The following is a 14380-nucleotide window of genomic DNA, read 5'->3' as shown; positions in this document are numbered from 1 at the left end:
CCATATTTAAGCAACCAAAGCTGAGGGAAGGAGTCTGTAAAAATAAGGTGCTACTCCTTTATGGATGACTTTGGTTGCCTTTCACTTTATCCACACAACAATTTATAAGCCTCAGATTATAAACCACCTGCTCTTGGGAAAGCTGTGACTCCCCAGGGAGGGAACCCTTCCCTCCACTAAGATGATATTACCATCCGTTCACTGCCACAGCTTCCCAGAGCACTCCTTCACCCTCCTGAAGACAAAGGTGATTTCCTAAGGACTAAACTTTGGCTTTTGCCAATGAGGAGTTTCACATTCTTTGGTAACGAAGCAGCAAAAGTTTCAAACAAGTTGTGGATGGCAACTCCTAAGAGATCATAGAATCATAGCATCACTAAGGTTGGAAAAGACCTAAGATCATCAAGTCCAACCACCCACCTACCACCAATACTGCCCACTAACCTGTGTCTCTGAGTACCACCTCTCCATGTTCCATGTGATTCCACCACTCCCAGGGCAGCCTGTTCCAATGCACTATCACTCTTACAGAGAAGAAGTTTCCCCTAACATCCAACCTGAATCTCCCCTGGCACAGACAGTGCCACCAAACCTTCCCACTCCCTCCCCAGAAACACCCACTGGAAGGCAACAGAAACTTTAAACTAGAAAAGAAGTGGTGAAAAGGATGGGCAAAGGATTGAGGAGACAGTGGATTAATAGCCTGGCATGTGTGGCAGTTTAATAATAGAGCTGTCACAATAGGAGAGATTTACTAATTGCAGAGTCATTTGCTATGGATTCCCATCAAGCTGCCATTTAAATTGCTGTGCAGTTTTTAAGATGGCTTTCTAAAGAGGGCAGGGGGGAGAAGAGACAATGCCCACAGTACTTATGCAGTTAAATTTAGGAAAGCGTTGTGTTTCCTTCCAGAGACTCAGGCAGAAGGGGACAGCCAGAAGGGAGCTGATAGTACAATGAGCCCAAAGGAGCCAGAGGCGGGTGTGTGCCTGTGTCTGCACATCTGGGAGCAAGGCTCTGACCTCAAACCCAGCCCTGGCAAGCTTTACACAGCTTTAGTCAGTGACCTACTAATACCTCCAACATCTCCCCAGGCTACAGCTCCAGTGTGTTCTTTTGTAGAATTAGTCAGCAGCAGTTTTAGGTGCAAAAGTCACTTTAAAACACAAATATGAAAGCCCTGATCTCCCGGGGTTGTCAGCAGAGAGACCAAAGTTGGTCCTTCCTCTGACTGAGTTCAAAGCGAGCTGTAAGCTCATCATTCATACCAACTCAGCATGCACATCTTAGATTACACAGCACCCCAACCCAAGACACACACAGCTGGTTAAGCCTCAAGCTTTAAACACTGGAAGAGTACCCTCATCCTTTTGGGAATTAAAAGGGGCTCTTGGCACAGGCAGCAGCAGTTCTGTACCCCAGCACTCCTCCTTCCCTCCAGCATCATGCCCTGGGACTCCTCTCAGACTAAGAGGGGACAGCAACCATTTGCACCATGGTTCTTACAACTATGGAAGAGGAGGCAGCTGAGAAGCACTGCCAGGACCACCAGTGTGCTGCCAGGGTACAGGGCCCCTGCAGGACAGCACAGGGGGAAGTAGGGGACATGAGCCACTGGGGGAGCCTAGGGCATCCCACCCACCTCACAAATCAATGCCTTCTGAATCATTCACACTATTACAGCTCAGCTGAGATATCAGAGAAAAGGCCATTTTAATCCTCTTTTCCATTAGAGAAACAGGGAAGTTAAGTCAGGGCTTTGCAGATGATCAACAATTAGCAATCTACAGGAAAGCATGGTTGGGGCTTTCTAGGCATTTCAGTTCTGTTGTCATTTATTAACCAGCAGTGATTCAGAGGCTGCTTTCCTCCCACATGCTGTGGCCCAGAACTCCAGATCTTTGTCATCCGTTTCAATCCACTGGTACAGAAGATAGAAATCTATTAAACAAGGCTGCTTTGGCAGTGCATCTGCAGCTAATCTGACACATCATGAGCACAATTTGATCGTGTATTACGTTTGAGGTTGTTCCCAAGACTGCTGTTCAAATGCGTTTGCAAAAAGGATGCTGTATTAAGGTACAATAGGACACTTCCCAAATCAGCTTTTAGGGCAAGAAGACAGCACCAGGTCCCATTCAGCTTCTTGCTACAGATGTTTTTAAGTGGTTTTGGTCTATCAGGAACACAGTTAGGTGTAAATGAGTTATGCTATGTGGCATTTTCTTCCCAGAGGCAAAAACAATCCTCAGTTTACACTGAGTGGGGATAAGATGGCTGAAGCATAAGTGGTTGTATTTTATGGGATGCTCTACCATGAGTATGCTAAAACAGAATTCAGCTATAATGAGCATACAAGTATGAGATGAGTCTTCACCGAAACAAATGTTGCCTAGGGACAGGATCAGGTTAAAGCAATTTCAGAAGTGCTGCTCTGTGTCTTAGACCAAGCTCTTCAGTCTTGTTAAGACAAGCCAAGTCTAGCATACATATGCTCCTGTATATTCTCATTAAGGCAAGGGCAATGTTTACCCCCAGCTCCCTTGTTAACTCCAACAATCCCTCCAAAGAAAAAGGTCTACTTCTCCAGGGAAGACACCTAAGAAAACGCACTCCCAGTCACCTCACACACAGTACCTTGGGAAACCTCTCTTTGGAGATCAACAAAGGATATTATTGTAATTTTTTGTTGTTTCTGTATAGAATCTTTAAGAGCTATTGCAGTATCCAAGTGTAGGATCCCTCTTGTGCTGCTCTAGCTTGGAACCCACAGACAGGGGCCCTACCATCAGTCCCTTCTGCATCGCCGTAAGCATCTCTGCTACACACTGGCAACAGAACAGAACATCTACTTGTTTAGATGAGTACACACCGTCACCCTTGGCCTGGCTGGCACCAATGGGAGCTGGCTTTGCTCCAGGAGCTATTGAGGCATGCTTGCATGCCTGCACTAGCATGACCTACCTTATGCATCATTTCTGTGTGCTACCAGACACCACCTCCCTGCAGATTACAAAACCCAAAGATTAGGCGCCCAGCCAGCAAACCAGGGAGCAAGCAACTAACCCATGGAGTAAGTTTTTATTTTCCTGTGAAAATGTTGGGCTCAGGTAGGGCCAGAAGAGGATTAAAGCAGCATTTGCATTAAACAAATGAGGGAGTGAGAGTAAATTGAGGAAAAATCCATTTCAAAGCAACTCCTGAGACTGATAAGATAGAGGTATGGGGGAAATACAAAAGGATTACAAGAATGATATTGAAAATGGCTGAGTTCAAAGACACACAATCTAGGATGCTCTCACAGTTTTCTTTTACTCTATTGGCTGCTTCTGGCCTGGATTCCCTCCCCCAGCCCCTTTGTTTTACCTTCCTTGCATACAACAGAAGGGAACAAGATAAAGAAGAGAGGAATCTGCTGGAGAGCAGAGCTCATGGAATGGACTTCAGCCATCACTTACTAGCACACGAGCCGTGTCTGACAAGAAAGTAAGTAAAAAGAGCAGCCAAAAAGGTTAATGCTACATGCCATCTGCTATCACCTCATTAGAGGTGGATCCAGGACGCAGACACGAGCACTGTGCCTGACTAGTACGGACACACACCAGAGCAGCCTGACAGATCAGCAGATCCAACTGCAAACCCTAATGAAGCTGTGTAGGAGGGCTATTCTTCACTCACAGCAGGGAAGAGCCATGGGAGATGCCAGTGTGTTCTGGATGGTGTCATGGGTCTGTCTGCAGTTTTACAGCTCTGTTTCATTAATTTATTTCTACAGGAAATAAAATTGGAATGCCGCCCTTTTGTCCCAACCCAGGAGAACTCCCACAGAACATAGAGTAGTACATTCAAATAACCAGGAATACAACAGTATACCCCTGTTGGGTGTCTCCCTGCTACATAGCTTCAAAGATCCTCCAAGTTCAAAGAAAAAGAAAAGTTCCCTCTGAGATAAGCTCCCAGGCTAGAGAGGAACACACGCAGCATGACTCAGTCTTACGTTCCCAGGGACAAGACGTTTCTGCTGTGTATCTTTAGTCTGCTGAAGCTTTGATCTGACCGGACCCTTCACCTGGGAGGCAGGGACCACCCTGCATGGCATCACTGCACGGCCCCAGGGCTGCTGACCAGGTACCCCTCCTGTGACAGGATGCCATAAGCAGACCAAGCTGAAGCAAGCAACACTGCCTCGTTTATCCAGGGGAGAGTCTGTGGATTCCCTTGTATGAAGTCTTGAGGTTGATGCTGGCAGACAGGGTGTACAGCAGCCCTTACCTTCACTGATCCCTCCTGGGAAGTGCTGGGGAACCTGGGATAAAGCTGTATGGGACAGACTTGCATACCTGCACCAAGAGAGCAGGCAGCCCAAGCAAGAAGCCCATCACTCTGGAAGGAGGACTTCCAAAATCACTGGCCCTACATTACAGGTCAGCCTCCAGACAGGTTCCCTGCAGCAGCAGAACTAGTCCAGGTAACTGCTTTCCCTGGAAATGAAAGAGATGACACAAGATCATCTCCTTCCATCACCCAAATCTAAAATCTGTTTTAAAGCCTCAAACCCTGTATTTCCGCATTACCTGGAAGTGCCAAGAGCAACTATCAACAGGTGATCAGGAGGCAGATCCCACTGTGATCCTTCCTGCCATTTGTGTGTTTTAGATCAGACGTTGCCTGGAAAGCCCTATTGCCATGCATTATTACCAGCACTGCTCGAGCCACCATTCAGCCACTAATTAACAATCAATTGATGCTTTCAATTCTAACATCAATATTAATATGAAGCCTTTATTAATGCTGCAGTAAGATTCCCACAAGCGTAGTTCAGGTGCAGCAGTCAGAGAAGGGTCACAAGCAAGGATCTCATCTTACTCATATATTCCTCCCAGGTAACACTGATGCAGGGTCAGAAAGACAGAGGCACATTCATGCTCACAGCCCTGTACCCATCACAGTCCTGACTGCCACTGGCACAGGGCAGCAGGCTGGCTCCTGATGTCCCTCCATGGTCCATACGCTGGAGGAGTTCAGGACCACAAGCCAGCTCTGCCCTCTTGTGATTGCAGCCCAGCTTCACACCTTCCCTCCTCCCAGTCCTTCAGAGGCAACAGAGCTGCTCTCCAAACAGGTCCCTGCTTTTAGCACTATTTATTTAGCAAAGCTTCCAAGAGTCACAAAGACAACGCTGGGATTCAGCAGGTTCCTCAATAGAGCAATTCCTGCATCCCTCTGGGAGCAGCCAAGACCTCAAGTTTGCTCCACCTCTTGCCCTGTACTCAGCAGGGACCAGTGCCATGACTTTGCCTCATGCTGTGGCACAGCAGGCACAGGATATGCAGCGAGTATGCTCGGCATGCAGGCAGGTTTCTAACATCCCAATTAGGTGGACTGTCTGATGGCACACCAGCCTCTCCATGCCAACTGAGGTCTGAAACAGAATGGTTAGCCTTTCCCAACTCCATCCTTCATTCTCACTCATCCATCCTCCAAAGCCAAGCCAGCTCCACAAACAATTCCTCTGTGCTATACCCCATGCAGGGGACATAGTTTTGCACAGGAAAAGCCTTTATTTCATCACCTGCAAATCCCATTTCCTATTCCCAAAAGGAACATCACTTGTTTTCAGAGGCTGCTAAACCAGGCTCTTCATGCACAGAAACCCACCTAAGGCTGCCAGGCAAGCAGCCTGCTGCTAGCTGGGCTCAGCCTGCAATGCACGCAGCTCCACGAGAGAGCAGCATGTGCTTGCAATTGGGAGAGCCTACAGCTCCCGTAAAATGGCTAACGCAGGGCTGGGGGAGGAAAGCAGGGACACAGAGGGATGCAGTTTAATGTTTCTATTCCCTCACACGCACACAGGATCACAGAATCACCCTGCAAGAAAGAGAAAGCTGCTGCAATGCACGGACTGTTTGTTACTGTTGTCCATATAGACCGATTTATCAGAGCAAATAGCAGCTGGACGATTAAAAATAATAACTACAAGAAACCTATGCACCAGGCAGAACCTGGCTTTGAGATGACTTCAATCTCACTGCACCAAGTACTTCAGATATGTAAGCCAGGATGGCTTGACCCAGTCATCATAGCAGTTCATTCATATTCCCAATGACTCTAACACAAGCACAAGATACCCCTTTTATCTTCTCTTTCAGCCTTTCAACAGGAACAGAGATCCTGGTTTGACATTTGTCCTTGCTGCTCCCCTCATGCAAAATTCACACAGTAACTTAAGGCTTACAAAGGCTCAATAAAGGAAAGGTTAACGTACAAAAGCTTTGCAGCTGGTGGGAACCTCAGCAGAAAACACTGCAGTGGGTTTGCACGTATGGATGAGTGCATGATGCTGTGGGGGTTAAGAACAAAACAGCACAACACCAGGACAGCACAGCTCATTTACTGTCAAGGTAATACTGTTGAGAATATTTAGGTATATGTTGGAAAAATGAAAGATGACCATTAATGCATGAAGGACCTTGTAACTACAGCTGAGCATGGAAAGGAACATATAGTCTGTCTGTGAGCTTGGGGTGGCCTGTGAAATCCTGATCATAAGTGCTGTACAGAGACAAAAACGTGGGAAAAAAGAGTTACATATCTCAGCATCAGTAATACATACACATGCATACATATCCATTGCTCTCAGCAGAAGCTTGGCACGTGCCATCTCAGTCACATCACATCACCACTGCACATCACCATTTAGACAAAATAACACAGAGAGACATGAGAAAGGGTTCTGAAGTTCTGCTGGGGACACGGACAGCAGGGGATGCCCTCATCAATGTCATGAGAACAAAAGAAGGAAAAAGTCCTATCTCAGGAAAAAAGTCAGTGCTCCAAGCAAAACACCTTTTCTCAGCTCTGCTATTTTTGTAGCTAATTTACAGGCTTTTGGGGGGATATGCACTAAAACTGTGCAGTTTTGTAAACTCTCTCTTGACCATTTTGCCTCCCCCACACACAGACATGCCAGGAAGAGATGGAGCAAGAACTTTTATTGCTTACTAACTGCCCTATTCCCTAAAGACAGGCAAGCAGACACAGATGCCATGCAGAGCAGGTCCACAAATTAGCATCAAGTCTCAGGTGCATCAAACACAATGACTGGTGATTGATATAGCCTTCTAATTAACAGATTTTGTCAGGGGGAAAAAAACAATGGAGGAAAACTGCAGCACTGCCCCAAGTACTGCAGTGGCTGAAGCAGACTGAGTCAGCTTCCTCAGCCCCTCTCCTCCTAGAGCCAGCTTCATACAAAGCCTTTCCTCTAAATCTTAACATCCATGGGATGCATTGTTGGTCATCCTCCAGAAGTTGAACACACACTGCAGCAGATCCCAGCATCAAACAGCAAGTGGACAAGTTGCTCCAGCAGCCTTGTCACCTTCCTTTCATTGGGGAAGGCTACAAAGACCATCACAGCGCAATAGCTTTGGCCATAGCCCAAGTCAAGCCAGCAGCAGCCCATGCCAACAGGGACATTTTGGGTGCAGTATCTGAAGGTTCTTTTGATTGCTCCCTACAGCAACAGCTTGACTGGAAAGTCCAATCTTAGTGTTCCTCCCTACCTACATGGGTAACTCTGATCTCAATGCAGAGAGGTGAAAATCCATCAAGGAATCCCTTTATGGCTGGAAAAGGACATAGCCCATGGAGATTTTCAAAGTAAATTCTGCTCCTGTTGGGTCCCACAACTGCAGCACCTCGATCAGAACAATGCACCATTTGCCATACACCATTCCTCCACAGAGGTATGTGTTCCCCTCACATCTTGCACCCAGTAGGAAGCCTGTGGTCCCCCAGGGGCCCTGTTGGCCTCCAGAGCATTGTTCTCCCAGACAGTGGCACCAGCACCCAGCCTTCAAACTCCATTAAGTAAAGATCAGGCCCACAGCCCAAACGCTCCAGTCCTCCACAGGCAATTTGCACCTGGAGTTGAGCTACTGAGTGACACAGGTGCAAGGTCAATATTCATTTGTAACTCTGCAACCCTGACTTGAGGAGAAAACCACCGGCAGATAGAAAACAAGCTTGCTATAATGGCGTGCATGCCATAGCACTCTGCAACAGCTTTATGTATGAACTGTTCAGGAGGTCTAAGGTTCATAGGAAAGCAATATGTAGCTATTAGTTAGATAACATACTCTTACACACAGCTTGGAGGCAGAATCTCAAAGGGTGAGGGTAATTTGCAGAAGATACAGAGGAAAAAGGGCAAAAAAAGAGAACAAGACGCATATGCAGAAAAATCTATTTTGGCCAGTTTCCTTAGGAAGCAAATAGGTTCTTAATGCCTGTGTATTTCAAAAGAAGTAAAAAAAACTCGCTGTCTTTAAAGGGTGTAGATTTGGAAGGATTGTGTGGGCTTATAATAAAGGCTATTTCTATTGTACCACTGCAGTGAATTCAGATTCCTTGCCTTTCTGGAGGTGTCTCCTGTTCCCAATAAGCAGCAGGCAAAAGACTTAAAAGACTACAAATAAATCTTAAACTCAGGTTCAGCAACACCCTATCGATCTGCTAGAACAGTGATCCCCACCTCCGACCTCTTTGCAAATCCAAACTGCCCCAGTACTGGCAAGGGAACATCTCCCCATCCCCATCTTCTGCTCTGGAGGAAGGGATGACTGCAGTCCTTGGTCCCCAGCTCACTGTACTTGAGTCAGCTGTCCCTGGCAGGAAGAGGGTATGGGAATGGAAAACCTGTATAATTTAAACACTTAGTAAAACGCCCAGGTGAAAAGATTACTCAGAACATAATTATGGCAAGTCTGAGTTAGGAAGTTAAAACACAAGGGGAAATGAAGATCTCCAGAAGGGAGCAGTCCAGTTTGGCTTTCAGCACAGCACATGGATGCTGGGCATAAGGACAATGGCAGACACCTTAGTCAAAATAGAGGAACAGGCAAAGCAAGGGGCAGCTCTCCGTGGTTATTTTGTTAAAACCTTCATGTTTCAAGTCACCTTTAAACACCAGTCTTAAGGCTGTTCTCTCTTAGCCTTAAGAACTGCAAGAACCAAGGGATTAAAGAGCCACCAAAAAGCAACCTGCAGCACAGCTGAGAGCTCAGCACTGACTTGTGCATAGATGAGCAACCAGGAGCAGTTAGCGACCTGGGCTGGGCAGGACATACAGTTCCTACTGTTCCAGTGAAAAATAAAAGCACAACAAAACCACTTTGATAGGGGGATGATTCAAACCCTTGCAGCAGTCTCCCACCTCACAACAATTCACTCACTTTGGGCAAAGCCATCGCATGCTGCCACACTCAGGGCACAGTGCCATCTCCAGACCTCTGGCAGGTAAACTTCAGGATACAACTTCCCACTGTCCCCACAAAGGAAGCATTTTCCAACCCCAGTCTCAGCTTCTCCAGCACACTCAGCTTCATCATGCTGCTGCCTTCCAAGCATTTCACTGGGGCCATCAAGCAAGTAGGTGCCCCCTGCCACCAACAAAGGGAGCTTAAATCCGTTTGGCTTTAACATGCAAACCCAGACTCATTTATAGGAATACACCTCCAAAGGAAACCAGCCTTTCTATTAAAAGCACAAAAGAAGAAGAGATGAAACATATCTCCTCTTTTCCCCTCCCCAGCTTGTTTGGGCAGCATGCCGGCACCAAGTCAGCCAAGGGTCACCCAGGTTTCTGTTCCATTAATGAAATAATCAGTGCCAAGCAGCCCAGATGCAGCCCTCTGCCAAGCAGCTCACGACCCACCCTGCTCCCTCCTTGGGAGATTTAAAACCAAAGGAAAAAGGAGTGAGCAAAAGGTTAATTAAGCCACCAAATCAATGAAGGCTCCAGCCAGGATTACCTCGGAGTGCCCTCCACCGGAGGAAGGTCTGCAAGAAGTGCATGCTCTTTTTCCTCAGTCCCAGCGGAGGTGGCAGCATCAGAAGGGCCAGGTCTGCTCTGTGTCCACTCACAGCTGCTCCTGCATCCCCAACCTCTTACCAACCCTTCAAGCCCCACCTTGATCCAACCCTAACGGAGTGCACCTGGTCTGCTCTGCTAATCGCTGATGTGGAGTCTGGGGCTTCACTCTCTCATTCTCTCTCCCTCTCCAAATAAGTAATTAGCATGAATAATTACAGCTCTGATGATAATACCCAGCCACCTTTGAGCAAAAGGGAGAAGGCTGTAATTAACTCTTTCTTAGGGATCAGAGGAAGCTGCTCTAGCACAAGCCTAATTATCTTCTTCTGGGACACCCCCTGGGTACTGAGGAGCTTTGCAAAGGCTGGGTGCCAGAGGTTGGGTACTATCCAACCCAATTTTGGGCATCCGCTGCCCCAGAGGCCATTGGAACATTTACATAAAGGCAAGAAGACCTCACCAGTCCCCACTGCTAAGAGGGTCTTCTAGAAACCCTGAAATGGAGAAGGTTGTGCTGAATGCTAACTAAAGCACGCTCTCTTCCCACTACCAGAACCGGTTATTAATTGAGTTATTAGACAATGCTGTCATGCTTTATCGCTATTGCGGTGTCCGGAGGTGCCATTAGAGTGCTGCAGTGTAACAGTTTGGTGCTCTGCCCTCCAAACGCTCTGCTCTCTCAATCGAAGAGCACAGGTTTTGCTAGCATCACCTCTTGTACTCTATTGACCCACAGTGTCTAAGAGCAGCAAAACGTGTATGTTTATGAACTTAAATCACTCGCCTTAGAAAACCTGCTGAAATTTTTATAAGACTCCAAGCACTTGAGCATTAATTTTCATATTGTAATGACTCCACGTAACAATTCTTTTATTTATGAATTCAAGATGCTCAGGTCGCGGTGCAATATAATAAAGCAAATTAAAACACAATAAAATATTTATTTAGATAATAATTTGAGAGATTTAACAATTTTATAAGGAGGACTATACCAGGATGCTGTATAATATGTGCATTTTAACCACTAGCTCAGTGCTCTTCTGTTGCAACATTGTCCTTTCCTGCTAATTACTTGAAAAATGAGAGGGCAAACATATTCTTATCTCCGGTTTCCCACAGACTGTTATATATAGTAATTTCCCTGCAACATATACAGTTCCATGGGCATTAACAGCATTAGGTGACAGTATAAGGCAAAGCTTACACATCAAGACCCAACCCTTCATATGGAAGGGGCTCTTTGGGTGTTTGAATTTCACTCTGACTGTGATTGCTTGCCCAGACAGTGAGCCCAGCCCCTGCCCTGGATCCCTTCCAGCTGATGCGTTATCCTCAGCATTTCTGTCCTTGCAGGTTATTTATGAGCTATTAATGGACACTGGAGGTGGAGGCACATGTTATGAATCTCCAATCAGAAGCAAGACATCATTCCCACCAGCTGGATCCCCAGGAAAGGAGGTACCCTGACAACAATGGTGACAGTCCCCTCCACATCAGGCACTACCTGTTGGAAAACCACAGCTTGCAGGGAAATTACAATATGGATAGCACTGGGGGTAAATAAATGAGTGTGCAGGCAGGGACCCAAGCTTTAGAAACAGAGACTATCACTTGGCCATTTCATTAACATGTTTGGTTACTGCTGAGCTTCCTGAACAGCAAGGTTGTGAGTGATGCAGCCCCTCACAGCTGCACTCAGTACTGCTGCCTTCAGGTGTTACTGCTAAAAATTCCAGTGCTTTCAATTAACACGTAGCAAAACCATTAGTCACGATGTCTTCCCGACAAATAATGGCTCTCCTGGGCCCCTTTCCTTATCACTGTGAGTTTCTGTTTAATTAATAGACCCTGATGAAATGCAGAGAAATCCAGTCTAAGACTCCTAGGCATCAAGCAATCAGCTTTCCTAACATGTTTGATGCAGAGCTGGTGCTTGGCTACTTCATGGAGCAGCGAGTTGGCCAGCAGCAATTGTAGTGGGGTGAAGGCTGAAGCCAGAGCCACAAGCCACAGGGACAAGGCACAAGCCCTCATCCCCCCTGCTCTGGGTTGTTGCTCCCCTCAGCAGAGCCTCCCAGACCTTCCACAGCCACATGAGGCACCTATGACAGGCAGTAGATGAAAGGAAGAATATGCAAACACCAGAGGAACCAAGGAGACTGTCTTATAATGAAAGCACAGCTAATTCCTTGCTAATTATTCAGACCTCAGGCTTTGCCTTATCCAGCAGCGGAGGCTTCATGCAGGAAGCAGCCAAGGATGCTCGGGGATGGAGGAAGGACCTGGCAGCCCCCAGCTGCTTGCAATGAGAGGCTCTGCAACCCCAGAGGACAGGCAATGATTTGGCTGTTGCTGAGCTCTGAGCTCACCTGTTTGGAAACAGAGCTCTGGTACTCACCGAGCACAAATTCCCCCTAAACTCACGCACACACCAGCACTTCAGGTGGGCACATTACCGTGGGCAGCAGCCCTGTTACATGAGCACTGCGCACAGAGAATAGGCTCTGTGGATCTTTGGGTCTGTGCAACACATCCACAACAAAGCAGCTGAAGGAGCTACGCCCGGGTGATTACAAAAACTTAAACTGAAAGCTGTTCAAAGGCATCCAAAAGAGAAAGGGAAGAGGGTTGCCAAGCCTGACTCTTGAAATCAAGCCTCTTCACTGACACGTTCACCTCCAATTTGTAATTATCATGTCTGACAGCATCTGGAGCCAAAGCCACCCCCATTCAATGCCTCTCCATCACTCAATCCACCTCAGAGCTAGCAGTTGTGTTGGCTTCACTGATTGCTCAGGGCTAACTGTCCCTACGTCCCCACGGGACTCTGCCGCACTGGACGGACCCTTCCAGCATTGCAGCCCTGGTCTCCTCATGCTTTGCTTCGAGGCGGCTTGCAGGGAAAACTGTGAATCTCAGCAGAAACAGGGGATGCACTATTCTACCCTAGTACTGAGGGAAAGGATTAAATAATTAATCACAAAAGCAAGAGAGTGTTAACAAGTCAGGCAGGATCAAACCGCATGGAAGATGCACAGCCCGCCCCCAGCTCTCTTTTGGGTGCTGACAGCCTCATTTTAATAACACACCTCCTAGAGCTGAGAGGACATAGCTCAGATACATGGATCCCAATCCTCAAAGACTTGGTCATCAGTTTGAGACCACTTTTGTTATCAGGCAAGGCTAGAATTAGCTCAGAGCTGTGTTCCTCTGGGTGAGGGGGAGATCTTAAGCACTAATGTTTATATCACAGTCCCTTGACCTATTTGTCATCAGGCTTTTTCTATCTAAAAGCAACAGTTGCGCCTACTAGAGTGAATAAGACCAGTTAGGTACCATTGTATTAAAAAAAAAAAAAAGGGCACTCGTGCAGGATATTTGCACACACCACCTGCAAGGATTCTCTCTGGGATTCTGCTATGGCTCCAGAACCTCTGTCCTCTAAAGTCTGACATGCATGCAGTTGAGAGTGGGTCGAGACTTTCTCGGGACAAGGACACGACACTCAGCAGGATGCTGCATGATGTGCGCACAGCCACGACAGACGGATGGAGCAGTGCTGAGGCATGGTCAGCAATTCAGAATTTACTCAGGCACTCGCTGCCTTCGAGAGGCTTTGCTGCAACACTTCAACGATACACGCGCTGAATGCTTTGCATTTCTGCGCATAAAACCTCACTCAGCCAGATTGAGGTTGCATCCCTTGCGGTACATCATTTACATTAAAATCCCTTCCACTTCTCAGCACGACTTTCATGTCCCCCCATCATTTAGATAGCAGAGGCATATGTATGGATGAGGATAGACAGGAGGGAGAAATAGCATTTTTAAACATTCATTGAGCCAGAAGTGTGGAAGATGCCAGCACACGAAGGGTTGAACTGATGTGGAAATGCAGCTCTTTGAAAAGAAGGAATTGAACACCAAAACTGGTTCAGAGCAGCTAAATTGGTCCCCTAAGGGCCAGTGGTAACAGAAACCTTCAGTCTAAATAAGAACAAGTGAAATATTCAGCAAACAGTATGTGATGCTTACATGCAAGGGAAAAGAAGTGGTGAAACTGCTGGAAAATGAAAATATCACATTACACCAAGCTCAAGTAGAGAGAAATAAAGTGGGTTCCCAAAATCAAGGCAGCTTTAACCACCAGCACACATGCACTGCTTGAAGCCCGAACCCAATACAACCCACAGAGCCAGGTGGTAAGGCCTTTGTCAGACAGACACATGGACAAGGCCTGAACTTACTCAACAAAACTTCAGTTCTTGACTGTTTTCCAATAAAAACATATCAGAAGTACTACAATCATTTTAATTTACCCTCTGAGGGATGCTAGAATGGATTTTTATTGTTTGAATCAGTCAGTTTCATCTCCTTTTGATATTTCCTTGCTTTTTGTTCTTCCCAGAAAGAATTATATAAGTGCCGGTTCTCTAGTACCTGAATTTCCTGAGTCATTTTAATATCTATTATTATGATCATTGCTTGAAGACAAAACTGTAA

The 14380-nt window shown here is 46.6% G+C and overlaps 1 protein-coding gene across 14 annotated transcripts in view; it reads right to left on the bottom strand.

Moving 5' to 3' along the window:
- The window catches only part of GRIP2 (glutamate receptor interacting protein 2), a 205773-nt gene that overhangs the window by 76278 nt on the left and 115115 nt on the right, over window positions 1–14380 (bottom strand). The window contains exon 1 of one of the 14 annotated variants that reach the window (XM_015875368.3): window positions 9816–9909. The exons of the other annotated variants lie outside the window; for them this stretch is intronic. Coding sequence (XP_015730854.2) covers window positions 9816–9894 — 79 coding nt within the window. The 5' untranslated portion in view covers window positions 9895–9909. Of the gene's footprint in view, window positions 1–9815; window positions 9910–14380 lie in introns of those variants that run through there. 14 annotated transcript variants of the gene reach the window in all.

This window comes from Coturnix japonica, chromosome 15, assembly GCF_054131305.1.
Source record: "Coturnix japonica strain WE chromosome 15, WE-NBRP24, whole genome shotgun sequence".
Classification (NCBI taxonomy): domain Eukaryota; kingdom Metazoa; phylum Chordata; class Aves; order Galliformes; family Phasianidae; genus Coturnix; species Coturnix japonica.
The sequence above is the reverse complement of the archived record's forward strand: the minus strand, read 5'-3'. Positions and strand labels throughout refer to the sequence as shown.